The following is a 27,574-nucleotide window of genomic DNA, read 5'->3' as shown; positions in this document are numbered from 1 at the left end:
GCACCTTCCCCTCCCTGGAGAATTCGCCACTGGACGGGCAGCAACTTCACTAAGGTCTGGAATGCTGGTGCCATTCTCTCCCTCCCTCCTTTCCTCTCTCCCTCTCGCCCCCTCTCCCCTTCTCACCCCTTCTCTGGGGTCTCATTCTGCTGGGTGGTGGGATCCATAGGATGTATAGATAGAACATTTCTGGCATCTCCTTAAACAAATGTTTCTGACGATTAATTGAGCATATGCAAAAGACAATATGCTATTTTCTTGACTTTCTGGAATTGGGGGTGGCTGCTCACCCGAGGGCATGATCTGAGTTGGAGGGCAAATGGCCATAGATTGAGCTGAATGGCATTGGATTTGATCTCACGAAAGCATAGTTTTTCCTCTCTCTGTCTAGGAAGATAAGGATCAATGCTGGCAGGGCCAAGAGAAAAATGCAGATGTAAGCACACCTGTTTGCGTCTACAAAGTGAGGAGCTATAGGTGTTCTTGTTCTATACTTACATATAGGTAAACCTATTCTGTCATTCCCACTTTTACAGGTGAGCACACTAAGGCTGGGTTGTTCATTAACTCCGGTAAAGTCAGGCAGAGGGCTGAGAAAATCCCAGGGCTGACTCCGGGGCTGGAGTTGGTTGTTTTGTTTTGTTTTGTTTTCTGTAGTGGGCTCTTCCTGACACACAGCTACATCAAGGCTCAGGAAAAAACCTGCTCCTCTTTGCACCCTAGGGACTTGCTTTTTTTGGCGATGACAAGTATAGGAGTCTCTTATAGCGGAGAAGCCAACCGAAAAGGAAACTTTCATCACTAGAAACGCCTCATTCTGCGATTGGGACTGACTGAGAGAAGTCTGGATTCAGCTCTTGTTTAGTGAACAGCTACTATACACTGGGCACTTTACATAAGATCATTTCATTAACTCTCATGACCCTAAGATGTGTTGTCACCGCCCTGTTATAAGGGTCTGGGAGAGTGAAGAAGAAAAGAGAGGCAGCTTCCTATCAGATAAGGTAAGGGGAGGCCCAGTGTTGACCCAGGACCAGAGACAGCACTCTAAAGGCTAGAGTGAGCCAGGTACTGGTGGCTCCTGCCTGTAATCCTAGCTGCTCAGGAAGCTGAGATCTGAGGATTGCAGTTCGAAGCCACCCCAGGCAGAAAGGTTCCCTTGAGACTTTTCAATTAAACACTCAAAAACCAGAAGTGGCACTATGGATCAAAGTAGTAGCAGGCTAGCCTTGAGCAAAAGAGCTCAGGAACAGTACACAGGCCCTGAGTTCAAGTCCCATGACCTACAAGAAACGGCTAGAGCAGCTGTGTGTTGGGACTGGTCACTAGACTTCTTTCCTAGCCCACAGACAACCTTTGGAGCTCATCCCCTAGTTTATCAGATAAGCTAAGATGCTTTCTGTCCCCCACTTCTCTCTCTTCACTTTCCAAATCCCTGGGCTAACCCTGCCAGGGTCAGAAGAGATCCTGCTGAAGCGGTTCTTTTTAGCGCGCATTTTTCTTGATGTTCAGAGAAAAACACCGCTCCTACTTCTCTGTAAGAGGGGCCACCGTATTAATGAGGGAGTAGCTAAAAGACAGTCCAGTTAGGCCTGCTCATCGGTGAGGTGGACAATAAGCTGAGCAGACGTAAAAAGCAGGAAGGGCAGAGTGGGTTCAGGTCTTGGCTGTGCAATTTACTTTATGGCACCAATCAGCCTTTTTAATCTCACTGAACTACAGTTTCCTTATTTTTAGTGTAGTAGAGAGAACACACCTTCGGGTGGTACGAGTGAATGCGAGGGTGTTGGGTACCACCTCCTCAGGAGCTGCTGGAGAAATGCTAGCCGAGCCTGGCCTTCTCCTCCATCCCAACCCAGGGTAGAGCAGTCCACGCAGGGGTTGTTTAGAATCACTCATTTATATTTTCTTCTGACAGATCCTGTGCTTATATTAGCTCGTGTGTGCGTGCGCGCTCATGCGGGCAGAGAAAATCCATAGCTCATTTCCCCCTCTCATTTTGATTTCAGAGAGCAACTGAGGACTGAGCCCCCAGGCAGCTCATTCAGCTTACTTTGGCCAGTCACTGATTCCGCTCCTCCTCCCCTATTCCTTTGGAAGGATTTTACTTTTCCTAGCGCTTTTAATTTTCTAGGGCAAAATTAAAACATGTTCTTTGGTGAAAATGTAGAAAGCATAGAGGGGAAATATATTCCTGTCCTCCAGCCGCTAGGAGAAACATTTTGGGGGGTAGTCTGCTACCTACCAACCCGATCCTGTTTTCTATTTTCCCTTCTTTTACGTGTGACTACCTTTTTGCTTCAATAATCTCTCTCTGCAGTGTAGCATTTAATGATTATGGAGTTGTTTCATTGTGTGTATCTGCTAACGATTTTGGAACATTGGTCTGCTTGGTTCTTTTTTTCATAGTGAGAAGTTACAAAAACATCCTTAATACGGAATCTGTTAACCCATAGACACAATTACATCCTTAGGATAGATTACTCAGAGGGAAATCAGTGGCTTTGAGACTAAATGGTGTGGCATCCCTCCAGTGCCCCCAGCAAGCAGAGTATAGAAATAGAAGCACATGTTCACATAGTCAAGGTTCACTGCAGATGACCCAGGGATAATTCTTTATTTATTTAGGTCATGAGGCTAGAACTCAGGGCCAGGGCTCTGTCCCTGAGCTCTTTTTTTTTGTTTTGTTTTGTTTTGTTGCTCAAAGCTAGCATTTACCACTTGGAGCCATGGGTCCACGTCTGGTTTTCTGGTGGCTTATTGGACCGGCTTTGAACCACGACCCTCAGATCTCAGCCTTCTGAGTAGTTAGGGTGACGGGGGGGGGGCGCGTGAGCCACCAGCACCCCAGCACAGGGATTATGCAAATTCAGACCCCAACCTGAGAGTGCTGGGTCACGGAAGCCACATCTGCCCTCTAGTGTGGCCTTGCTGAGATGAGAGGGCTTATAGGTTCAAGGCTGGGGAAGGCACAAACACCTTGATTCCCGGGGTTCTGAAGGGCAGAGGCTTCCCTTTGAGGAGGGGCGGGGATTTCCACAGTAACAGAGCACCTCCCTTGTCTTCCAGGAGGGATGGATAACAGGGTCCCGGGCACAGCCAGTAATGGAGAGACAAAGCCAGTGTGTGCGGGCACAGAGCAGGCGGAACAAGATGGCACCCTGGCGCGCGGACAGTGGAACAACAAGATGGAGTTCGTGCTGTCCGTGGCTGGGGAGATCATTGGCTTAGGCAACATCTGGAGGTTTCCTTATCTCTGCTACAAGAATGGGGGAGGTAAGAGCCACGGCGTCCTTCCCCTTGTCCCCCAAATGAGGGCGCACCCCTCCGTGGTGTCCCGGGGCCCGGATCCTGACTACCGCCCACCCCGCGTGGTCTCAGGCGGGTTGCTCCTGTGCTCAGAGCCTCCCAGCCGCTCTGTCAATCCAGATCATCACACCCGTCTTCCAAGGTGGTGGTAAGCACCTGAGAGAACTCCTGTAACTTCGTTAGGAGTCGTGGCTACATGACAGTCAGGTCGAAGCTAGACTTCCTGTGCGCTCAAGATGCCTTGGCCTGTGTCTTCCCCAACTCAGCCGGCACTGTGACAAATCCCAGAGCCATCTATGGCCCAACCCCCACCGAAGCATAACCTTTGACCCTAGCAACTCTTTCTTTAAAATTTTCCTGTGTATGTGTGTATCCATGTGTGTCTGCCTGTGGAGGAACATTTAACACTAGTTCTTTTTTCTTTTTCTTTTTTTTTTTCTTTGCTGGTCCTGGGCACTGTCCCTGAGCCTCTCTGTGCTCAAGACCAGCACTCTACCACTTGAGCCACAGCACCACTTCCAGATTTTTCTGTGTATGTGGTACTGAGGAATGGAACCCAGGGCTTTATGCATGCTAAGCAAGCACAGGAACACTAAGCTACATTCCCAGCCCTTAACACTAGTTCTTTTTTGTTGGTCATGGGGCTTGAACTCTGGGCGCGGGCACTGTCCCTCAGCTCTTCAGCTCAAGGGTAGCGCTCTACCACTTGATCCACAGCACCACTTCTGGTTTTCTGGTGGCTTATTGGAGATTAGAGTCTCACAGACTTTCCTGCCTGGGCTGGCTTTGAACCACAATCCTCAGATCTCAGCCTCCTGAGTAGCTAGGATGACAGGGCCCGGCAACACTAATTCTTCGCTGTGTCATTAAGAGCTTCTTATTCTTCACTCCAACCACCCTGGAATAACTGTTATCACCACAGCAATGCCTTTAAAGAAATTGTTTTTTGTCAACCCTGGGGCTTGAACTCACTTCTTTTTGCTCAAGACTAGTATTTTACCACTTTGAGCCACAGTACCACTCCCAATCCCCGCCCCCCAGTAATTTATTGGAAATAAGAGAGGATAAGAGTCTCATGAGATGGGCACCAGTGGCTCACACCTATAATCCTAGCTACTCTGGAGGCTGAAATCTGAGGACTGAGACTCAAAGCCACACCAGGCAGCAAAGTCTATGAGACTCTATTCTCTAATTAATCACTAGAAAACTGGAAGTGGAGCCATGGCTCAAAGAGGTAGAGTACTAGCCTTGAGCAAAAGAGCTCAGGGACAGTGTCCATGACTGATTACCCACCTACCCCCAAGAAAAAGAGTCTCATGGCCTTTCCTGCCTGGGCTGGCTTTGAACCACAATCCTTAGGTCTCAGTCTCCTGAATAGCTAAGATTACAGACATGAACTGGCTTGTTTTTTTAAGACAAGGTCTTGCTATATGTCTAGGCTATCACCAAACTCTCAGTCCTCTGCCTCAGTCTCCCAAGTGCTGGGATTACAGACATCCATTCCCGTGCTTGGCTAGAAAAAGCAATTCTGGGGCTGGAATGGTGGCTAAGTGGTAGAGTGCTTGCCTTGCATGCACCACATAATCACAAAAAGCTGCAAGTGGCGCTGTGGCTCAAGTGGTAGAGCGCTCGCCTTGAGTTGAATTGCTGAGGGACGGCGCACAGGCCCAGAGTTCAGGCAACGTGACCTACGAAAAAGAAAGAAAAAAGTGGTAACTAAGCCACTTTTAGGGAGTCCCATGTCTGTGGGAAGGCTTGGAAGAGATTCCCTCCAATACTAAAGGTTTTAGACTGACCAGTGGGAAGCTTGAGTGGAATTTACTGGGAGAACTCAGATCGGTTTCGTAACGTGGGCACCTCCTGGACTGAGAGCATGCTTCATGCAGACATGGGTGGCCAGAATCGAGGCGGAGACGTAGGGTGCCCTGGGCTCTGAGGGTGGGGGCTAACACAACACCTACCCTTTTGCAGACTCCTCAGACTGGAGTCTCCCGGTGGCTTTGGAGAAAGCAGACTTCCCTCCCAGGTAGAGCTGGAAGGTCTGGGGGCTTGTGGCGGTTGGAGGGACCCTCGGCCTGCTCCCTGGGGTTGGAGGTTAGCTTGTGTTTTTCCAGCAGGAATGAGCTCATGTGTCCTGTCTTCCAAGAATTTCTGGCCTGTGGCCTGAAATCACAGGACTTTGCTCTGTCTGCATTGAGAGGGGAGAGGGGCGCTCTTCCCACCTCCCACCTACCCGACACTTCGCACCCTGTGGAGGAATCGGCGCCCCTTTGGAGTAAACTGGGTGGACGGAAGAAGCCGCCCAGGAGGATGAGGGGCGCAGCCAGGAGGCCGGGACTGAGCTGAGCATGGCTAGTAACCAGCTTAGCGCCTCATGTGGCAGAGAGATTAGCGATGAGCCGCTTTCCCCAAGCCTCTGTGGAATGGGGTAAGGGTTGGCTTGGGAATTAGTAGCAGTGGCAGGAAGACAGCCCTTTCCAGGTTTAGGGTTGAAGAAGACATGGTGGAGAGGGACAGTGTGGCCCCGAGGACATGGAGCCCAAGCCCTGGTTCAGGGCGTTTGCTGTGGACCTGGGGAGGGGCGGGCTCTGCTTGCAGGCTCAGAAGCAGCGCGCCTGGGCCTTCTGCTCCCACCTGGCAGTTTAGAAGGTTCTGGGATTCCTAAGATCCTGTCACGTGCTTTAACCCTTACGTCACCCCCACACTTTGCTCCCTTGAGGCCTTAGCATCCCCCGCCTCTTGTTTGCTGATGGACAGACGGCAGCTGGGGGGGAGGGCTGGGAAGGACTTTGGAGCTAGAGGTGAATGCCCGCGTTTGCTCTGAAGGGCGTGCGTCATGCAGGGCCACTGGATACATTCATGAGAAGGCTCCTTTGCCAAAGTCTGCGCGAAGGTGTGTGTGCTCATGGTCAGTCGAGGAGCCCAGGGCCTTCTGCACTTGTGTTCCTTTCTTTGTTATTGCTGTCGTTTCCCCCAAAAGCTCCTCCTCTCTGTCCTCAGGTAACTCTCAAGGAAAGCTTCTGGGGGAGTTAATAGGAGATTAGAGTCTCACAGACCTTCCTGCCACAATCCTCAGGTCTCAGCCTCCTGAGTAGCTAGGGTGACAGGTGTGAGCCACCGGCGCCCGGCTTCCATATTCTTTCTTTTTTCTACTTTGGGACTAGAATACAAGTCACATCTCCTTTGGTTTCTTCAGCTTTAGCATTTGGCTCGATCTCGCTGGATCTGCTGGTGAGGTCCAGTGCAGGGGAGGGACTGAGGCCAGAGGGGGGGAGAAGATGGGTGACAACCAGACTTGGACACTCCTGGGGAAGCAGAGAAGGAGTTGGGATGAAGCCCTTCTTAAGTCAGAAGCCCTGGGGCCGCACAGGATTTTCAGAGAGCTCCCAGATCACCTCCTCGGGAGACATTCTCCCCTCTGTCCAGGCCATGTAGACCATCTGTCCCCAGCATGCCACCCCTGCAGGCTCCAGATCGGTTCCAGTCCCACTGTGCCAGCACCCAGCCAACCAAGCCCGGCCCCTGCCGGTGCCACTCATGGACGAATATTTACTGAACACCTTGCAAAGGCCAGGAATTGTTCTAGGTGCATCTGTTAGCACCACAGACCGGCATCCCGGCCTTGTGAACAGTTTCCATTCCAGGGGAGGGGGACAAGGTGGTGGACAAGGCACCCCACCGTACAGCGTGCCAGAGCTTCTGAGAGCTGTGGAAATGGAGCAGGTTGAGCTGGGTGTGGGTGGCAGTCCAGCCACCACGGCTCACCAGGGGTGAGAGGGTTGGGCAGGTGGCTACTGGGGGTGAAAGCGCCCGGGGCCGAGGAAATACAGGTTAGATAGCCTCAAGCAAGAGGCCGGTGAGCCTAGAACAGGAAGAGTCCATAGAAAGGGCAATCGGAGTTGGGGGATTGGGGGTGCATGCCAGGTGGGGCCTGGTCAGCCATTGCAAGACTCAGCTTTCACTTTAGAATCAGCCACTCAAGGAGGATTTTGAATGGGAATGGCATGATCTTGCACTTAGAATAATCTAGCTGGCCATTGTGTTCAGAACTGATTATAAAAAGTTGGGTGCTGGGTGGGTGACTCATGCCTATAATCCTAGCTATTCAGGAGGTTGAGAACTGAGGATGGTAGTTCAAAGCCACCCCAGGCAGAAAAGTCCCCTTGAGACTCTTATCTCCTATGAACCACTCAAAAACCAGAAGTGGAGCTGTGGCTCCAAAGTGGTAGCAGCGCCCAGTCCCCAAGATCAAGCCCTACAACTGACAGAAAAAAATAAATAAAGGAACTGATTATAAGGAAGAATGTAAGTAAGCCAGTGACAAGGCTAAAAATTGGATTCATCCTTGATTCTCTTCTTTGAACCGGAGGTATGCCTCAGAGCCTGGGCCTTGAGCGGAGGCCTCTCCAACTTCCTGACCCCTGGGTACCAGCAGACGAAGTTCCTCAGGATCAGAACCCCTCCGACTAGAATCAGGCTTCTTGCTGTCCCCACCATTGCTACTACCCTGTCTAAGAGAGCCCCTAAGATAGATCACTTAGCTGGGCAATCAGGAAATGGATGGCCATGTCCAGAGATGTTTGGGGCCCAGAGAAGAGCAGACTTAGAGAAGAAAATAAGCAGCTGAGTTTGGGAGGGCCGAGTGGGGGTGGAACTGGTGTTGGGCTCAGTCATTCGTGGTCAGAGTGCTGTGCAGGGCTTCCGATAGCGAGGGAGAGGGAGAGAGATCGCAAGTCATACGTACGAGTCGTCATGGCAGACTTCCATCTCTGCCCTTCTTCCTTCTGCCTGTGTCCATCCGAGTAGTCCAGCCTGCCCAGCACTGCTGGTCAAGTTGCTGCAGAAGCTGCACCCTTGAACTCTTCCCCAGCTCTTCACCGTCAGCTCCCCGGAAGGGAGAGCAAAGACCTTTCCACCAAGGCCTGTCTAGCTAAAGCTCTAGCAAGGAGACAAGGCGACTCTGGATCACTCAAGAAGACACAGGGGGAGGAAAATTTAAAAATTGGTAGGAAAAAGTGGTAGGAAAATGTAAAAATTCCTTGCCTGCCCATCCCAGCTCAGACAAAACCAGTTGGTTTGTCCAGCATTTTGACTTAGTTTTTAACTGTAGAGTAATGGATAACCAGGGGCTACCCACAGCAAGGGTTCCTGGAGACCATCCCAACTGAGCAGACAAGAGCTCCCTGCCCTCTGCCCGCTTCCAAGTCTTTTCATCCAATCCAGAATCACCCAGATCTTGGGTTTCAGCCCCTGGGTCTTCATCTGGGAATATGGAGACGGGTCCCCGTGTGTGGCCACCGGCGAGGGGTGGGGGGTGGCAGGGGTGGACGCCTGAGAGATAGGACTCTTGGAAGGGAGGAGCAGAAACTGTTCATCTGAGCTCTAGGCTCTACCAAGAGAGTTTAGGAATACAAAGTCTAAGGGGACTCGGTGACTCAAGGATACCATTCACCCCTTTGCGTCATAGAAGAGAAGCCGTTATTTTAGTGGCAGGGGACAATCGATTCACATTTGAGGGAGTTACTCAATGCCCAGTAGTGCCCAGGCTAATGTGGATTCTCGCCATGTGGCTATTCCTGCATTCCTTCCCTCCCCCTTCCCCCCTCTCTGCTCTGTTTCTCATGTGAACTAATTGGTTTATCACTTTCAAAAGTACCTGGAACCTTGCAGGTGGCATCCCAAAGTGTCCTCATTTTGAGATGCCAACAAAGCAGTTCGTTTCCAGGATGGTAGTGCCCATAGGTGGGTAAGGCTGGAACATTTGGGGACTTAGTGGACACTCACATTTTGGGAGTGCTGGGACACTGGGAGCTCTGTCCACCCCCACCAGGACTGACTCCCATCTTCTGATAGTGGTTGGTGACGGCAGGGAAGAAAGAGGCAGCTTGTTCCTCAGGACCCCCTGGGCTCTTCCTAAGTCCCTCTCAGCCTCCATCCAACCCCTGGAGCAATTCCCAGAGGCGTAGTGTTGGGGCTATCCTAGGGCTCAGAATGGCAGGGGAGGAGGAAAACGAAGCTGAGCACAAACCCACTGCAGTTAATCATTGTGAGGGGACCCCGGAGCTGAGCTCTTAACCCTTCCTGGAAAGATGGGGTGCTCAGCAAAGACTGAGTTAATTTTTTTTTCCCCTCTGGCCCGACAAATCTTGGACTGATTTATGGACCTGTTAGGCTGAATTATTTACAACCTTCATTTCTTTGCCCTCAGGCTAATTAAGCCTCATGGTGTCAGAACTAAGTAGGGTGGACTGCATACTACAAGTTCGAAAGGTGAAGACCTGGTGACCTCATTATGTTCTCCACCAATTGAGGACAACATGCACATATTTAAAAGTATTGTGTCCATGGTTTGGTAGTTTTTGGTTTGTGTGTTTTGTGCAGTTACTCGGGGCTAGGTTTTCTACCACTTGAGCCACACCTCCACTCTGACTTTTTGCTGGTTAATTGGAGATAAGAAGCTACTCAGGAGGCTAAGATCTGAGAAGTGTGGTTCAAAGCCATCCTGGGCAGGGAAGGCTGTGAGACTCATCTCCAGTGAAACACCAGAACACCAGGAAGTGGAGCTGTGGCTTAAAGTGGTAGAGCACCAGCCTTCAGCAAAAAAAAAAAAAAAGCTCTGGAACAGTGCCCAGGCCCTGAGTTCAAGCCCCACAACCACAAAAAAAAAAAAAAAAAATGAGCTAAGAGTCTCACAGACTTTTCTTTCCTGAACTGGCTTTGAACCAGGACCTACAGATCTCAGCCTCCTGAGTAGCTACTGGCACCCAGCTTCTACAAGTATTACTTGGATATTTTTTCTACACCTTTTAGAGACATGGAAGCACTTCTTTTTTGGGGGGGAGGGGGGTCCAGTCGCGGGGCCTGAACTCTGGGCCTGGGCACTGTCCCTCAGCTCTTCAGCTCAAGGCTAGTGCTCTACCACTTGAGCCACAGCGCCACTTCCAGCTTTTTTCTTATGTGGTGCTGAGAAATTGAACCCAGGGCCTCATGCATGCAAGGCAAGCACTCTACCACTGAGCCACCTTCTCAGCCCCTGGAAGAACTTCTTATGGCATATACAGTACAGTTATAATAACTTTTTTTTTTGGTCGTGGGGCTTGAACTCTGAGCCTGAGCGCTGTCCCTCAGCTCTTCATCTCAAGGCTAGCATTCTACCACTTGAGCCACAGCACCACTTCCAGTTTTCTGGTGGTTTATTGGAGATAAGAGTTTCACGGACTTTCCTGCCCGGGCTGGCTTTGAACCTCGATCCTCAGATATCAGCCTCCTGAGTAGCTAGGATTACAGGTGTGAGCCACCGGCTCCTGCTCAGTTATAATAACTTTTAAGTGCCCATGTTAGCTCATTGGAACATCTGTGTAAGTGATGGATCAGAATCGATGGATGACTTAACCACTTTCGTAGGAGTCACCTGTTCCAGCTTCTTTGCTGCTGCCAATGCATTATTGGATACAAGACCAGATGAATTTCTTGCTTTATTGGTGGTAATACAATTTTTTTTCCTGTTTTTATGAATGTTCTCGAGCTCTGCTCTGGGATCTCAGTGAAGACTCTTGAACCTTCTTCATCTTACCTTTAAGACTTTGTTATCCAGGACTGGTGGTGTGATCTCTCTAGGGCTGGCTCTTCTCCACTGAGGAAATGCACTTTGGCATACTGTGTGTAATCGGCGCCTGGTGGATCTTGAGATGATTCTCTGGCTGGTGGGAACAGACAAAAACGGACTTTTAACCTTTCTGACTAATTCTTCCTGCGTGCTGCGCTTTTCCCTCTCGGGGGCAGTGATCCTTTCTCTGCTACTGTTTGCTATGAACTTCCATTTGTCTGCTGTGGCAGAAGATGGAGGTCCCTGGAGAGAAGTACTGGCATTTCTAACATCTATAATAGTCTCATCTCTGCCAGTGATTACGAAAACAGGAGCAGAAGTCTGATTCCAGCTCTGAGCCCCTAAGTGGTGCATTCCTCTTGATACAGTATGGGGCGAATGCACTAGCTGGGGAGGTGATGCAGGCTGCGGGAAACCTCGCATGGGAGGCTGAGGCAGAAAGGTAGTTCCAGGCCCTGTCCCTCCTTTCCCTCAAAAACTCCCCACCTAGTAATCTTAGCTACTTGGGAGACTGCAATCAGGGGCATTGTAGTTTGAGGCCAGCCAGGCAGAAAAGTTCATGAGACACCCCCACCCCCACCCCCAGCCCCACCATCTCAAACCAAGAAGCTGAGTGTGGTGCGGGAAGCCTAAAACTAGAGGATCTCAAAGCAAGACCCTATTTCAAAAATAGCCCGTGCAAAGAAGGACTATGGGCATAGCTCTTGTACCTGCCTAGCAGGTACAAATCCTGGTATCTCCTGTGTCCCCCCCCCAAATCTCTACTTGACATTGGGAACAACCATTTTTTGGAAAAGATTTTTTTTGGGGGGGTCCGGTCATGGGGCCTGAACTCTGGGCCTGGGCGCTGTCCCTCAGCTCTTCAGCTCAAGGCTAGCGCTCTACCACTTGAGCCACAGCACCACTTCCAGCTTTTTTCTTTTTGCTTATGTGGTATTGAGGAATGGAACCCAGGGCCTCATGCATGTAAGGCAAGTGCTCTACCACTGAGCCACCTTCCCAGCCCTTCAGGCTGTGCTGATGCTCCCAGGTAGTTATCAGTCAATGAATTTGTGACGTGTTTTTCAAGTGACATGCTACTCAGTCAGCAATTGATATTCAGTGGAGATTGAAACTGCAGGTGAAAAAGGGCTCCTAGGGACCTTGGTGAGGCAAGGGTGTGTGTGTGTGGGGGGGGGCAAGGGTGTGTGTGTGTGTGGCAAGGGTGTGTGTGTGTGTGTGTGTGTGTTGATCCTTGAAACTCAGGTCCTGGGCACTGTCCCTGAGCTTTTTTGCTCATGCTAACACCCTATCACTTGAGCTACAACTCCATTTCTGGCTTTTAGAGGTGTTTAATTGGAGAAAAAGAGGCTCATGGACTTTCCTGCCCAGGCTGGCTTCCAACCATGATCCTCAGATCTCGGCCTCCTGAGTAGCTGGGATTACATGTGTGAGCCACAGGCGCCCAGCATGTGCTGCAGTTTTGCATGTTCCCCTATCTCCTGGGGTTCTGGCTAACACAGGAGCAAGGGGGTTGTGGGACCCTGAGCACGGTTTTGAGAGGTGAGAGACCATGTGTTTTCTACCCGTAGGTGCCTTCTTCATCCCCTACCTCATCTTCCTCTTCACCTGTGGCATTCCCATTTTCTTCTTGGAGACAGCCCTGGGCCAGTACACTAGTCAGGGGGGCATCACAGCCTGGAGGAAGATCTGCCCTCTGTTTGAGGGTAAGTACCTGTGTGCCCCATTCCCAGGCAGCCTCCTCCTCCCCCACGATATTGCTCATCTGCAATGGCTGAGCAAGAAGCACATTCTACACAAAGACAAGAAGATACTGAGGCTCCACAGCAAGCCTTTGGCTTGTGGGCTACACCCTACACTCGCCACCTGGCTCCTGAGAGGAAGAGGGAGAAATAGAGGCAAGGATGGTTCAACCAGTCGCGCAGGGAACTACCTTCGCTGTATAGAGGCAAGGATGGTTCAACCAGTCGCGCAGGGAACTACCTTCGCTGTATAGAGGCAAGGATGGTTCAACCAGTCGCGCAGGGAACTACCTTCGCTGTGTCTGTTCTACATGCATACGTGACCATGACTTTGTGTTCTTGTCCCACACCAACCGGCTGTCTCCATCCCTTACTTGTGCTGACAAAACACATCAGAGTAGCTCTGGGGATCATTAGCCCTTGGAATCATGGAGATAACCTCATGTAGGTTTAGAAGAACTCAGAACAGTGAACTCTCAGAATCTGACAAAGATGGAAGGTGCAGGGAGCGGGCTGAGAGGCCACCCGCACCCAGGAGACCCATTCCTGGACCTGGGTTGTGAGTCTTGGTCCTTGAGGACACTGATAGTGAGACCAAAGCCCCCTCCCAACAGGGCTGGGTGCCCCCGGCCACGTTCTACAGCCTGTCCTCTCTCCTGCCACCAGGCATCGGGTACGCCTCTCAGATAATCATCATTCTCCTCAATATCTACTATATTGTTGTCCTGGCCTGGGCCTTCTTCTACCTCTTCAGCAGCTTCAACACTGACCTCCCCTGGGGAAGCTGTCACCATGAGTGGAACACAGGTGAGGTTGTCTCCCAGGATCCCACGGCTTCCTCCTGCTCGGCAGTGAGGTTGTCCCTGTATCTCAGGCAGCCTGTTCCTCAGCCTGTAGCCCAGATTCACAGAGAATTTCCACCAAGAATAATAAGAGGAAGGGGTAGGGGCTGCGCACCCTGGCTCACACCTGTCATCCTGGCTACCTCAGAGACAGGGATTGGAGGATCATGGTTTAAGGCCAGTCGGGGGGTGGGCGGGAGTTTATGAGGACTCCGTCTCAACCAATGGCTGGTCCTGGAGGCATGTACCTGTTATCCCCAGGGACATGGGGAAACACAGGTAGGAGGAGCACAGACCAGGCAGGTCTTCCCAGGCCTCAAGTATGACCTTAATATAATCTATGTGCAGCCAAGTGCTGGTGGCTCACACCTGTCATCCTAGCTTCTCAGGAGGCTGAGATATGAGGACAGCAGTTCAAAGCCAGCCCAGGCAGGAAAGTCCATGAGATTCTTTATCTCCAATGAACCACCAGAAAACTGGAAGCGGAGCTGTAGCTTAAATTGGTAGAGTACCAGCCTTGAGCAAAAGTGCTCAGGGTCGGTGCCCAGACCCTGAGTTCAAGCCCCACCACCAATGAAATAAATCAAGAAAAAAAAATAAAAATTAGTGTAAAAGGGGCTTGGAGGTATGGTTCAAGTTGTAGAGCGTCTGCCTACCAAGCCCGAGATCCAGAGTTCAATCCTCAGTATTGCTATCAAAAAATGAAACTGCAAACAGGAGTTCACCAACATCACAGACAAAAATGCATGTAGCTCACAATTTAGGCAACTAGAATTGACTTCTCTTTAAAAACATGTTGCTCAGCTACTTATTAATTTTGGACCATATTAAGTTTGGACCATAGCCAGTTTGATATATGTGTCTCTTACATGATCATTTCTTTGTTCCTTGTTATTTCTGATACTATTCTAGGTCTTTCAGACTTATCGTTTATCTGAGCTTAATTAGGGAATTGGCTGTTTTGTATGTCATCGATCTAATTCATGGTAGTAATTGACTTCTGCTCTACCAGCCTGGGCAGACCACCTTCGGTATTAGAGCCACGGACTACTGCACAGATGGTAACCACAACGCAGTGTCCAGGGTGGGCTGCCCAGGAGCCCATTCTCTGCAGAGGATTGAGCGGGAAGGGGTCTGGACGTTTTGGGGGTGGGATGTGATTTGAGGTAGAGGTGGTCAGGAGAGGCCTTATAGAGAGAAAGATTTGAAGGCAGAGGGGGACAAGCATCTCATAGAGGAGTAGTGAGTGCCAAGTCCCTCGGTACACCGTGCCTAGTGTATCCAGGGGCCAGTGGTGCCCAAGAGGGTAGAGTGGTACAGATCTAGCCTCCTGAGTCGCTGGGATTACAGACATGAGCCACCGGCACCCATCCTATGTTTGCCTGTGATCCTCCATTGGTCCTAAAAGATGCACCCACACCGGAAGTAGGGCAGGGGTGGTTAGGGAGCCTGGTTGTCACTTACCGTGGCCGCTCAGCTGGTACCCAGAAGGTAACGAACCCCGCCGGGGCCTTGACCTTGCTCCTGCACCAAGCCGGAAGGCATGCTCCCCTGCCTCAAAGGCGGTGCCTTTCTTGGGCCTGCTTCTGGGATCATCCGCTCGCTTTGAGCAAGCTAGCACTTGGAGAACCTTTCCTAATGTTGAACAGCGTCCACGGGGATGTGTACACACACACAGGCCCCCGGAGAAAGTGTGGGCAAGAGGCCAGGTCAGCCCCGGGGACCCCCCACCTGAGTCTTGACTGATGATCCTTCTCTTCCTTCCTTCCCTGGGGCTCGGGTGGCAGAGAACTGCGTGGAGTTCCAGAAGACCAATGGCTCCCTGAACGTCACCTCGGAGAACGCCACCTCCCCAGTGATTGAGTTCTGGGAGTGAGTGAGACCCTCGTCCCATTCTTACTGTGGGCCTGTGCAGGGGGCGGGGAGGGGGGGTGCAGATTCTCCACTCCTTTCCTGGCCCTTCGCCTGGCGCCTTGCTTCTGTGGGGTCCACCATGGTCAGCACAAGACACATTTGGGGGGATTTTGTGGGGTGACTCAGTGACAGCGACTTCCCTGGCGTGCCGGGAAGAAGCCAGAGAGAAGAAACGTGGAGGGGAAAGGGAGAGGAGAGGGGAAGGGAGGAGAGGCGAAGGGAGAGGGAGGGAGCAAGGGAGGGAAGGAGGGAGGGGAAGATGTGAGGCCTGCAAAGTGGACCCCCCCCCCCCGCTCTTCCAGGAGGCGGGTCCTGAAGATCACGGATGGCATCCAGCACATGGGGGCCCTGCACTGGGAGATGGTCTTGTGTCTCCTGCTGGCCTGGGTCACCTGCTACTTCTGCATCTGGAAGGGGATCAAGTCCACGGGCAAGGTCTGTGCGGCTAGCCTGCGCCCCCTCCCCCTCCCGGGGTTCCTGTGGCTGGGTCCCCGATAAAGAGGGGACAGAGGGACCGGAGGGAGGGGGAGGTGACACAGCAAAGATCTGACGTGGCTGCCTCTCTCGATTGAATTGAACCCCAAGTACTTCTGGGAGATGAACCAAGAGAGAAGGGCAGGAAGGCCACCTGGGGAAGGATTTGATCTCTGGATCGGTGTGCTTGTGAGCGTGACACTAACCACTCACGCTTCACGGCTCCCTCCTGGAGCTGTGAATGGGAGGATCGGGGTTCAAGACCAGCCTGGACAGGAAAGAGAGCCCCCCCACCTCCACCAGGGGAAGCTGGACAAAGTGATATGTGCCTTTGACCCCAGCAACGGGAAGCCTAAAATAGATCGCGACTCAGGTGGGCAGTGAGACCCTACCTCAAAACAAAAGTGGTTCAAAAGCAGGGCAGGAGCTAGGCCTAGCCAGCACGAGCCCCCGAACTCAAACCCCGCTACCACCAAAATTAATAGCAATAATGATGACAGTAATAACAATTCCGTTACCTCAGAATGATTCTCAACTAGCTTAAGACGTGGGGAGCGTCTTTGCCTTGAGCCTGACGTGTTGGACGGGGCTGTCCCAGGCTCTTTCTGGACTCCTGCCCCGGAGGCCTGGGACGAGGCTTCCTTCCTAATCCGGCTGTCTGTCTGTCTGTGTGTGTGCGCTAAGCGTCTCAACTGCGGAGGAAGGAATCATGTGTTAAAGATTTTTTTTCGTTCCTGACACCCTTTGCGTGTCAGCTCTAGTCAGTTCCTCTATGAGACTTATTCCGAGAGGCAGCCAGTATTTTAGGCTGGGGGTGGGGGAGGCGTGGTGTGGCCAGGAGATGGACGTGGACAGCTGGGGGGGGACCAGAGGGCAGCGGGAGCGGAGCTGCCTGTGTGCCCCCCCCACGCGGGGCTAGGGTCCCCCTCCCTCCCTCCCTTCCTCACCACGCCCTGCCTCCCTCCCTCCGCCCTCCCTACCAGGTGGTGTACTTCACAGCCACGTTCCCGTACCTCATGCTGGTGGTTCTGTTAATTCGAGGGGTGACACTGCCTGGGGCGGCCCAAGGAATTCAGTTTTACCTGTACCCCAACATCACACGGCTGTGGGATCCCCAGGTAAGAAGCCACAGAGCTGAGGGACCGCCTCTTGAACCCCAGGCCCCCTCCCTTCTCTGGGCGCCTCCTGGATCCTTCCCCAAGGTGGGGGGGGGGGCAGTCCCTCCTGATAAGCAGATCTTGTGGTCCCTCCTTGGTCCACAGCTGCCAGGCAACCCAGGGGGGTCCTGAGCCCTCTGGCGACATTTCTTGGAGACTAGAAATAAGTCACTAAGTGTCTTTACCTGGGTCTCTTTGCCCCTCCCCCCCCATTCTCCTATCTCTCTGCATTTCTTCTTGGGCTCTCCTCCTCAGCTCACCCTTCCCTCTGCCCGCGGCTGCCCTCCCTCTGGCCACATTCCCCCCTCCCAGGCCCCCAGCTCCCCGCCCCTCCCCATACCAACCGGGCTGGTGTTACGTTTCCAGTCTCCCTCTTCCCCCTCCCGCCCTTCCTCCCTTGGGCCCCCAGGAGGGGCGCTGCTGCTGCTGGTGGGCAGACTGGAGGGTGTGTGGAGCCAGGCCTGGAGCACAAGGCCTGGGCAGGGGCCCCTGATAGAATGGCTTCTGGGCGCCTCTTTGGCAGCCACTTTGAAAGCTGGCAAAGCCCACTGGGAGGGAGGCAAGCTCCACCTGAGAGTCCCACTCCCCTAGACCAGAGAGCCTTCTGCCACCTCAAGGGGCACCCCGCAAGTGGGAGTGCATCCTGCAAGGGCATCTTCCTTTGGTGAATGAGAAGGAAGCCGTTTGGCTTGTCTGGGACCAGAGGGCTGTGATGGCTGCTTGTGTCACAAAGCAGGAGGCTGGGAGGACCTTGAAGGCCTAGATCTGCTCCAGAAGGGAGCCAAAGTTCACCCTGGCCTGCAGGGAGGGCCCAGAGCACAGGGGTTGTGGTTAGGCAGGCCAGGCTGAAAGAGAAAAAGGAGGGGGGGGAGAGAGGGGGGTGGGGAGGAGGGAGGGAGTTCCAGGATTTGTGGCTTTGGAACAAGCACTGGGGTCTGTCTTGCTATATCCATAACACTGTTACAAAGTTTGCAAGCATGATTTCTGCTTATCCTCACAGCAAATGCATGGGCTATCCTTATTTTGCACATAAAGAAATAGAGACCTAGGGGCTGGGAAGGTGGCTCAGTGGTAGAGCTTGCCTTGCATGCCTGAGGCCCTGGGTTCGATTCCTCAGCACCACATAAGCAAAAAGAAAAAAGCCGGAAGTGGCGCTGTGGCTCAAGTGGTAGAGCACTAGCCTTGAGCTGAAGAGCTGAGGGACAGTGCCTAGGCCCAGAGTTCAGGCCCCACGACCGGACCAAAAAAAAAAACCAAAAAAAACAAAAGAAACAGAGACCTAGAACTGGGCGTGGTGGCACATGCCTATAATCCCAGCTTCTTAGGATGTAGGGACAGGACGTTAAAAGCCAGCCTAGGCAAAGGTAGATGATACGTTGTCTTAAAAAAAAAAATAGTGAACTTCTCTGGAGCCAGAGGTAGTAGGATTGAAATTCAAGGTCTATCTGGGAGCCAGGCACTGGTGGCTCACGCCTGTAAACCTAGCTGCTCAGGAGGCTGACATCTGAGAATCGCTGTTCAAAGCCAGCCCGGGCAGGAAAGTCTGTGAGACTCTTATCTCCAATGAACCACAGAAAACTGGAAGTGGTGCTGTGGTTCAAGTGGTAGAGCACCAGCCTTGACCTGAAGAGCTCAGGGACAGCTCCCAGACCCAGAGTTCAAGCCCCATGACTGATCAAAAAAAAAAAAAGTCTACCTGAGGAATGGGGAAAAGTTGGGTTCCAATGGTGGAGGGGAGGAGAAGGAGGAAGAAGAGGAAGAGGAGGAGAAGGAGGAGGAGGAGGAGGAGGAAGAGGAAGAGGAGGAGGAGATGACATAAATAGAGGCCTAAAGCTTTAAGAATTTCCTGTCTTGACACCTACAGCTGGACTGGGGCTGCTTGGTGACAGCCCCGCACAGCCACACTGTATGGTCTCTTGAAGACCAAGTCCCCATCTTCTCCCCTGTGTTTCTCCCCCAACCCGTTCACTCAGCACCTGTTGAGTTGGAGGTCTATTTGAGGTGCGGTGTACGGTAAGCTTCTAGCGCACCATGTGGCTAGACCAGGCCGCCTCTAATTCTGAGCGTTCAGAAGGACGGGGGGATTCTGCAGGAGCAGCAGTAGGCGCTGGGGTGCCAACCTCGCCGCCATCCTTCCAGCCCTCCCCGCTGCAGGCCGCAGAGCCGGCCTGTCCTCCGTCTGCTTTGCAGCGGTGGGAGGGAACTCTTTCAAGAGCAGCCAGGCCCTGGGCCCCTGCTGGAGCCAGGCCTTTGTCATCAGTGAGCTGAGCCGCACCTGCAGGGCGGGGGCACCTCGCCAGAGCCCTAATTGAATCTAGTTGGCACTCCCTGGGAAGCGGGAAAGATCCAGCTGGCATTTGCCTGGTACTTGAGAAAGGTGCTAAGACCCAGGGCTTCTCTCTCCGCCAGACAGGGAGGCTGGGGGTGGGGAGCCAGGGGGGCCTCTGCCGGGCTTGCTGTGCGTTTGGGACAGGTTGCTACCTTCCCTGGGTTCCTGGGCTTGACCCTCCAGGGTGGCAGGGTCCCAGCCCCAGCCCTCATTCAGTCTGCTTGACTTCTCATTCCTGTGAGGTTTGGTAGCTGCGTAAGGGCAGGGGATTGGTAGGGTGTCCAAAGAGCCGTGCTGAATTGTAAAGGGGAAGTCTGAACCCGGGGATCAGACATAGCTGATCATTTGTCGTCGCTGTGATTGTTACTTGAAATCAATGGCATCTCGTTATTGGCTGCAGGGTGGTCTGCTCGGGGTCTGCCCAGACTTGACTGAGACCTGGCCCGGTTTCACCTTTCCACAGACCCTGACCTTTGACAGATACTTAGGAAAGGGTGGGGACCGGTCAGAACCCCAAACTAGCGTGTTGGAGGGAGTGGGTTCTGTGTGTTGAAATCTGCTCTCCTGGTCTCCATGATAGATCTTTCACAAAGCCTATTATGCATCATTTGCAAGTTGTTTTTTTTTTTTTTGACAGTCCTGGGGCTTGAACTCAGGGCTTGGGTGCTATCTCTCAACTTTTTCACTCCAAGCTTGTGTTCTATCGAACCACAGCACCACTTCTGGTTTTCTGGTGGTTCGTTGGAGATAACAAATCTCACACACTTTCCTGCCCCAGCTGGCTTTGAACTGTGATCCTCAGGTCTCAGCCTCCTGGGTAGCTGGGATGACAGGTGTGCGCCACCGGCGCGTGACTTATTTGTTTTTTCTTGTTCTAGAGGGTGGGATGGGGAAGCTCCTGTTTATGTTTCTATGTCGGGAAATTTGTGTGCCTGATTTTATTACCGTACCCCTTTTTTCTGATGAGAAAAGAGAGGTGCAGTGCTTTGCCTGAGATCCGACAGCTAGCGGTGACGTCAGAAATTGGGCCCCCCGTGAGCTCTTCCGTCATGGTGTACCATTGCCTGACCCGAAGGTGGAAACGACTCTTGCGGGTCATCTAAAGCTCTCTGTCCCTTCACAGGGGTTTTTTGTCCTTGCTTTTTGCCTTGGCTGGCCTTGCCTACCCCCTCCCCCAGCCGAAGACCCATCCCAGTTTTGTTCTGGAATCTGGGGCTTCTGGAATGAGCGGGGTTGGGCGGCCGGGGGGGGGGTAGGGGGGGACATCTTGCCCTCCGTGTTCCTCCACCTCCCTCTGACCCCATTCTGTCCCCCAGCGCAGCAGGCTTGTCGAGCCACAGCTGTTGAGAGTCCTGGGCCTGCCAAGCTCCCAGCAAGGGGGCTTTGGTCATAAGGCAGCACACGGGACCCCCTGAGCTCCCAACTCCGGTCCTCCTGCGGGGTCCTCTGTTCTCAGTAACCTCTCCTCCCCTGGCTTCCTACTGCGTGAGGTGACCCAGCCAAGTCACGGCTCACTCCTAATGAGTTCTGCCCCATCCCCGGGTCACACCCCGGGTCATCCCGGGGACGGAGCCCCCACCAGGTGCAGGGGGCGTCCAATCTGGGCACAGGGCAGAGGGCTGTGCGCTCACCACCAGGATGCACCTACCTGGGCCAGAGCCCTGGCCTTGCTGCGGGGAGGCCTTGGGGATGGGCGCAGGGCCCACGCTGCGAGGCCTCCCAACTCCCGAGGACCCACAGGAGGCAGGAAGGCCCACAGGACAGTGCTGAAGGCCCCTGCATGTTCCTGAAGGTTCCTGCATGTTCCTGGAGCAGGGACTGAGCACAACATTCGGCAGGAGCGGCCAGACTGGCCCAGAGACCTTCCTCCATTGCTCTGTACCCGCCACGCTCCTCCTCTGACTCCTCTCCCTGGGGGCAGCTCCTTGGGAGCGGGAGGGGGGGAGCTGGAGACACTCTCCCGTTCGTGCGCTCTCTCGGTCCTTGGGCCTGTAGGAATGTAGCGAGAGGGGCCTCCCTGGCTGGGTCCCCCAGCGCCAGATGTTAGGGGTCATGAGGCCTACTAGCAAGTTTTGGAGATGTATGCTCCTGGCTTTGAGATTCGGCATTTCCAATGGCTGAAGAGTCGCTCAGACCCTGAGGTGCTCGGCCTGCTTAGGGCGCCCTCCTCCCCCAGCCCCCGGCCCAGGCCCTGCTGTGTGAAGAATGGACACGTGGGTTGAGATGACACTGGGAGAGGAAGGGGTGAAGGCGTGAGAAAGGGGGGCAGGAAAAGGCAGGAAGGGACTGTGTGTGGATTAGCTTGTGCTGTTGGTGGTAAGTGGAAAGCAGGAGCCTGTTTGGGGGCCTTGGCGGAGGTGGGGGTTGGGCAGAGGCATGGATGGGGTGATGGGGTGTCCCCTCAGCTGGGAGCGCAGGATGCCTGCCCTGGCCACGTCCGCACCTGCAGCCAGATGGTGATGCTTGTCCTCTGGAGGTGGGCAAGCCGGGGGCCGGAGGGGAGGGGGGGACAGCCGCAGCACACTCCCTCCTGCCGCCCAGCTTGGCCCCGATCTCTGCACATCCTTTCTCTTCAGGATGTTTTTCTAGCTGGGAGAGCTAAACCCCCACAGGCACGGCCGATGAGCCAGCTGAGATAATAAGGAGGCCCCAGTGGAGAGCCAGGGTTCAGGAGGGACAAAGCTCCACCTTCCAGCTGACCCTGACCTGGAAGCCTCCCACCCTGAGAGACCCCTCGCCCACGGGTCACACTGCCGTGACACTTGGGAGCGGAGGAAAAAGTGGGGACAGAACCCCGGCCTCCTTCATGAGCAGACACCGGACCCTCCACCTCCCTCGAACCTAGATCCTTATCCTTCCCTCCCACCCCCTCCTCAGCGTCCTTTCCTTTGAGGTCTTAGTTCCTCTGCCACCCTGGTGGTGCCTGAGAAACTCCACGCAAGGACCCAGGCTCCCATTGGCTGAGAACAGAGTTCTCCCCACCCCCTTGCCAGGGCGGGGCCGGGCCTTCCTGGAGCGCGGCTTTCTCCTCCCTTTGCAGGTGTGGATGGATGCGGGCACCCAGATCTTCTTCTCTTTCGCCCTCTGTCTGGGGTGCCTGACGGCCCTGGGTAGCTACAACAAGTACCACAACAACTGCTACAGGTGACTGCGATGGGGGCGGGCGGGGGCGGAGCCTCGGCCTGCGCCTCCCCTGCCCTTCCGGCTAGGCTAGGGGCGATACACCCGCTCACAGGCTGGAGGATCAAGGTTAACCGTGCCCAGAGTGCTAGCATTGCCAAGCCCTGGTAGCTCAGCCCTGGGAACTGTGCCTGGGGGCGTCAAATACTTACCCTAGCTACGCCTGCCACAGGCCTTTCCTCCCCGTCCGTCTTCTCCCCAGTGTTCACCCCGCCTTGCCTGGCTCTGCTCAGAGAACAGAAGCCAACTTCGCTAGTGTCGTTGTTACTGTTTATTGCTGATGTTGTTTGGGAGCTGATACTCACCTTGAAGCCCAGGCTAGCCTTGAACTCTGGATCCTCCTTGCCTCAGCCTCCCCTTGTGCTGGGATTATGGGCATCGCTGTTCCACCAATGCCCAGCCTATGCCGATTTTGATTTTGATTTTAGCCGGAAAAAAAAAATCCTGCTACAATCAAATGTGGATGTCTAAGAATTATTTACTGTCTGGAATAATCCTTACGGGTGCCAGAGGAGGTCATGTTGTCAGCCATGGAGAGTCTTCGGGAGCGGGAGGCTGTGTGTCAGCTTAGCAATGTTTAGATTGTTCTTTTCCTCCCTTCTAGCATCTTCCTTTGAGAACCAGGTCCACCACTGAGCTGGGATGGGGCGGGAGGGAGAAAATGGGGCAGAGACAACATTCTGAGCTCCCTGAGTTCTACCAGGGAGTCGTACCAGTTTGAAGCCCCCCATCCCGATTTGGAGCAGTAGATTCAGAATCCCCGAGGCCCTTTCTAAGACTCAGGGAAGGGCCGGATGCCGGTGGCTCACGCCTGTCACCCTAGCTACTCAGGAGAATGAGATCTGAGGATCGCAGTTCAAAGCCAGCCTGGGCAGGAAAGTATGTAAGACTCATCTCCAATAAACCACTAGAAAACCAGAAGTGGCGCTGTGGCTCAAGAGGTAGAGCGATGGCCTTGAGCTGAAGAGCACAGGGACAGCACCCAGGCCCAGAGTTCAAGCCCCATGACTGACCAAAAACACGATCCAGGAAAGGTGCTGGGCTGGCCCCGGGGAGCCGGAGCCTCGAGGAGCCCCTTTCTGACCAGGCCTGTGCTCCCCACAGGGACTGCATCGCGCTCTGCTTCCTCAACAGCGGCACCAGTTTCCTGGCCGGCTTCGCCATCTTCTCCATCCTGGGCTTCATGTCTCAGGAGCAAGGCGTGCCCATTTCCGAAGTGGCTGAGTCAGGTGAGAGCGGCTTGGGGTAGACGCGGCGCTTTTGACACACCACGATCTGTTGGGTAAATGCAGACTTGGCCTGTTCCCCTCAGGCCCGGCCACTTCCGTGGGGGCCCCCCCCCGGGGAGCCTCCCAGAGATTCATTTTGCCTGCTGGCTCCTGAGCTCATTCTAAGTCTGAAACCTCTGGTTTGGGGGGTGGGGGCCATCTTGGATCTGCGATTCAGGTTGGGTGGTGGCACCTTAGGAACTCAGGCACCGGTAGAGGCTTGGGTGGCGCTCTTGGTGGTGGCGAGGGGCACTGTGGGGTAGAATGTTTTCCAGCAATGTGATTCCGTGGCCCATCCGGGGCGGCTCAGGGATCACAGAGACCAGAAACCGGCTTAGGCCCTGGGTTGTGTTCCTTGCCCTCCCCCGACCCCTGACCCCTGACCCCCGTAGGCCCTGGCCTCGCCTTCATCGCCTATCCTCGGGCTGTGGTGATGCTGCCTTTCTCGCCTCTGTGGTCCTGCTGCTTCTTCTTCATGGTGGTCCTCCTGGGACTAGATAGCCAGGTATCAGAAGGGGGAGCAGACAGTACCAGGCTGAGCCTGCTGCCCCAAGAGGCCTTAGAAAGCTGGGGACTGAGAACAAGCTTGGACGTGGTCCTTCCGGGGAACCCAGAGGCTCTTGCAGGAGGCTGGAGAAGGGAGGCCACGGCAGGGGGCGGGGCGAGGGGTGGACGGGTGGACAGTGGGAGCAGAGCGGCTGTGAGCCGGCCGGCAGGGCTCTGTGGGAGCTCTCCTTCCCCTCTGATCCTTTTGCCGTCTCATCAGTTTGTGGGTGTAGAAAGCCTGGCAACGGCGGTGGTGGACCTGCACCCCAGGATATTCCGCAAGAAAAACCGGAGGGAGCTCCTCATCCTCGCCGTGGCTGTCTTCTCCTTCCTGGTCGGCCTGATCATGGTCACAGAGGTGAGCAGCCGGCCAGGGAAGCGGGGACTGAGGGAGAGGCTAGTGGGGAAAGGGAACAGGGTGGAGAGGGGGTGCCAAGCCGCTCACCAGGCGGGGCACGCGGCTGTGGTTCTAGGATTCTAGTCCCCCGCCCTCCCACCAGCCCCATTTTGGCTCCAAGGGAAGTGAAGATGTATGAAGAGTCTGCAGGAGGTTCATAGGCTGGGAAGAACAAGAGTCCATGGTTTCCTAGGCAGGGAGGGAGGGACCCCGGGGCCCAGCGACATTCCAAGGAGATGCAGGGCCTTGGACCAACCACAAGTCCTCACCCCATCCCGCCTCCCACAGTGATAACGAAGAGAAGTTAGTGTCCAGGTCTACCATCTATGTCCTCTTAGGACCTGTGTGTCCCCCCCCCGTCCCGTCCCCATGGTCCTTGCCAACTGGGCTCCGTACCCCAAAGGTGTGAGGCTGAGGGGCACCAGGGCCCACCCCACCTGTTTGCTCCGCCCATGCAGGGCGGCATGTACGTGTTCCAGCTCTTTGACTACTACGCGGCCAGTGGCATGTGCCTCCTGTTTGTGGCCATCTTCGAGTCCCTCTGTGTGGCTTGGATTTACGGTGAGTGGCTTTCCCCCTGGATCCAGACCCCAGGTCTCTCCCCTCCGCCCCCAGCCCCAGAACCTCTCAGACCAAGGGGAGACACCGGCATCTTTTCCAGGACTCCACCCACTGGAGACCTCTTCCGTGTGGTCTCTCACCATTGCAGGGCCTGGCCAGTGATGACCACACCTAGACCAGCTCTGGTGGGGCCACCACCTGTCTACACACACCTCCTGCCTTTAAACACCCTCCGAAAGCAGAGTCAGGGCCCCCCACACGGATTCTTCCCGCTGTCATTTATACAAAGGCAGCCCTGCTACCTTCTGATTATCCTCCTGGCCTGTCCCAGGCTGTGGGCCCCACCCCCACCCCCACCTTCCATTCTTCAGACTCTGAAGAAGGACCTTCCTCCCCTCTCCTTGTGCTCTTCGTGGCAGGGGCCGGGCGCTTCTATGACAACATTGAAGATATGATTGGATACAGGCCATGGCCGCTGATCAAATACTGCTGGCTCTTTTTCACCCCAGCTGTGTGCATGGTAAGGAAAAGCCCCCAGGGGTACAGCCAGGTGTTCAGGAGGGAGAGTCTTGGCTCCAAAATGGACTTCTTCCTAGGAGTTGAGGTATAGCTTTTCATTCACTCTCCACTGGAACTGACCCCCACATCTACCACTCCACGTCTACATCGGATTGCCAGGAAAGGGGAGGGGAGAGAAGTCCTCGACCCCCTCCTCACTCCCACTCTGAGTGTGTGTGTGTTCTGTCCTGGACAAAAAGTAGGATGGGGGCCAGGCACCAGTGGCTCACACCTGTCATCCTAGCTACTCAGGAGGCTGAGATTGGAGGATTGAGATTGAAGTGCCAGCAGGCAGCTGTGGGGTGGGGGCTGCGTGGGGAGGGCAGGGGCCCCACCCCCTCAAGCCCTTCCTCTCCCCAGGCCACCTTCATGTTTTCGCTGATCAAGTATACCCCGCTGACCTACAACAACAAATACACCTACCCCTGGTGGGGCGACTTCCTAGGCTGGCTGTTAGCTCTGTCTTCTATGATCTGCATTCCCAGCTGGGGTGTCTACCGGCTCAGCACCCTCAAGGGGCCCTTCAGGGAGGTAAGACAGGGAGGGAGGCAGGCCGCAGAGGAGCCTTTGGGGGGGGATGGCGGGTTGGGCGGCCTGCAGGGGGCAGGAGCCCCTGTCCCGGGAGAGATGGACAGACGATGGCCACCCTACTGACCTTACAGAGACTCCGCCAGCTCCTGTGCCCAGCCGAGGACCTGCCCCGGCGGAACGTGGCAGGACCCCCCACCCCCGTGACGCCCAGGACGTCCCTTCTCAGACTCACAGAGCTGGAGTCTCACTGCTGAGGGACAGGCCCGCCCGTGGCCGTGCCGCCAGTTAGCCTGGCGGGGAGGGGACAGCGGCCCAGGCCGCGGCAGCCCTCGGTGCTCTTTCTGCTCCCCACCGTCCACCCCGGGCAGAAAGGACAGAAGCGGGGGATATCTTCCAATCCACCCTGTGAGCTGGGGCTGGGGTCCCTCCCACCTCCACTGCCCCCACTCCAGAGGTGGCCCCCGACAGTGACACACAGCCCCCAGAGCGCAGCGCTGCAGGGGCGACAGTGTGGCTGGCCGCTGGGCCTCCTTCCCGCCGGTGCCATTAAACCCGTCTTCCTCCCACCACCGCTTGCAGTCCGGCCTGGTCTCTGCCTCGGCCTCCTTGTGCCTTCCTCCGTGGATTCCTGTGGGCCACGCGGCGGCGGGAGGTGTTTGATGCAGCCTGGCGGGGGGCGGGGAGAGGCAAGGGCCACGTGGAGACCCTCCTTCACCAGACAGTGGAGGGGAGGAGGTGGCCACGCGGCTCCCTGCGCTTCCCTTACCATTCCCTCCTCCTCCTCCTCCTCCTCCTCCTCCTCCTTCTCCTCCTCCTCCTCCTTCTCCTTCCTCCTCCTCCTTCCTCTTCCTTCTTCTCATCCTGGAGGGGAGATGGAGGGAAAGGTGAAGCATCTGGTTGTAAGAAGGAGGCGGGTAGCTTCCTCCATGCCCACATTCCCACACTGTGTGTGCCCCCCACCCCCGGGGCGGGAGAGGGCTGCCAGCCGCACCCTTGCAGGCCTCAAGTAGGTCTGGGGAAGGGAGGCTTAGTGGAGGAAAACACTACCCCAGCAAGGCCGGAAGAGGGACCCTGCCCTCCAGGGACAGGCCTGCAACCGGACCCGGTGCTGTCGCCGCCAGCTGTGGCCACAAGAGGGTGGCTGTGGCTCCACTGTGGGG

General features: G+C 54.7%; 1 protein-coding gene across 1 annotated transcript; it reads left to right on the top strand.

Annotated features, from left to right (window-relative positions):
* Positions 1 to 26,949, top strand: Slc6a13 (solute carrier family 6 (neurotransmitter transporter), member 13). The gene is made up of 15 exons (XM_013023653.1): positions 1 to 54; positions 3,070 to 3,276; positions 12,487 to 12,621; positions 13,324 to 13,464; positions 15,287 to 15,371; positions 15,716 to 15,848; positions 16,871 to 17,005; positions 22,414 to 22,517; positions 23,658 to 23,782; positions 24,214 to 24,326; positions 24,588 to 24,725; positions 25,223 to 25,325; positions 25,745 to 25,845; positions 26,244 to 26,414; positions 26,546 to 26,949. The coding sequence occupies exons 2-15, from the start codon at positions 3,075 to 3,077 to the stop codon at positions 26,666 to 26,668; spliced, it is 1,809 nt and encodes a 602-aa protein (XP_012879107.1). The 5' UTR covers positions 1 to 54; positions 3,070 to 3,074; the 3' UTR covers positions 26,669 to 26,949.
* Positions 26,950 to 27,574: the final 625 nt, after the last annotated feature.

This window comes from Dipodomys ordii, unplaced genomic scaffold, assembly GCF_000151885.1.
Source record: "Dipodomys ordii isolate 6190 unplaced genomic scaffold, Dord_2.0 Scaffold69, whole genome shotgun sequence".
NCBI lineage: Eukaryota > Metazoa > Chordata > Mammalia > Rodentia > Heteromyidae > Dipodomys > Dipodomys ordii.
This window is presented reverse-complemented; position numbering and strand designations above follow the sequence as displayed.

Bases quoted from the DNA above. Each gene is read 5' to 3' on its own strand.
- Slc6a13 (XM_013023653.1), top strand. From the start codon at position 3,075: ATGGATAACAGGGTCCCGGGCACAGCCAGTAATGGAGAGACAAAGCCA. The intron at 15,372-15,715 runs GTGAGTGAGACC...CCGCTCTTCCAG, and splicing joins CCAGTGATTGAGTTCTGGGA to GAGGCGGGTCCTGAAGATCA. The intron at 25,326-25,744 runs GTGAGTGGCTTT...TCTTCGTGGCAG, and splicing joins CTGTGTGGCTTGGATTTACG to GGGCCGGGCGCTTCTATGAC.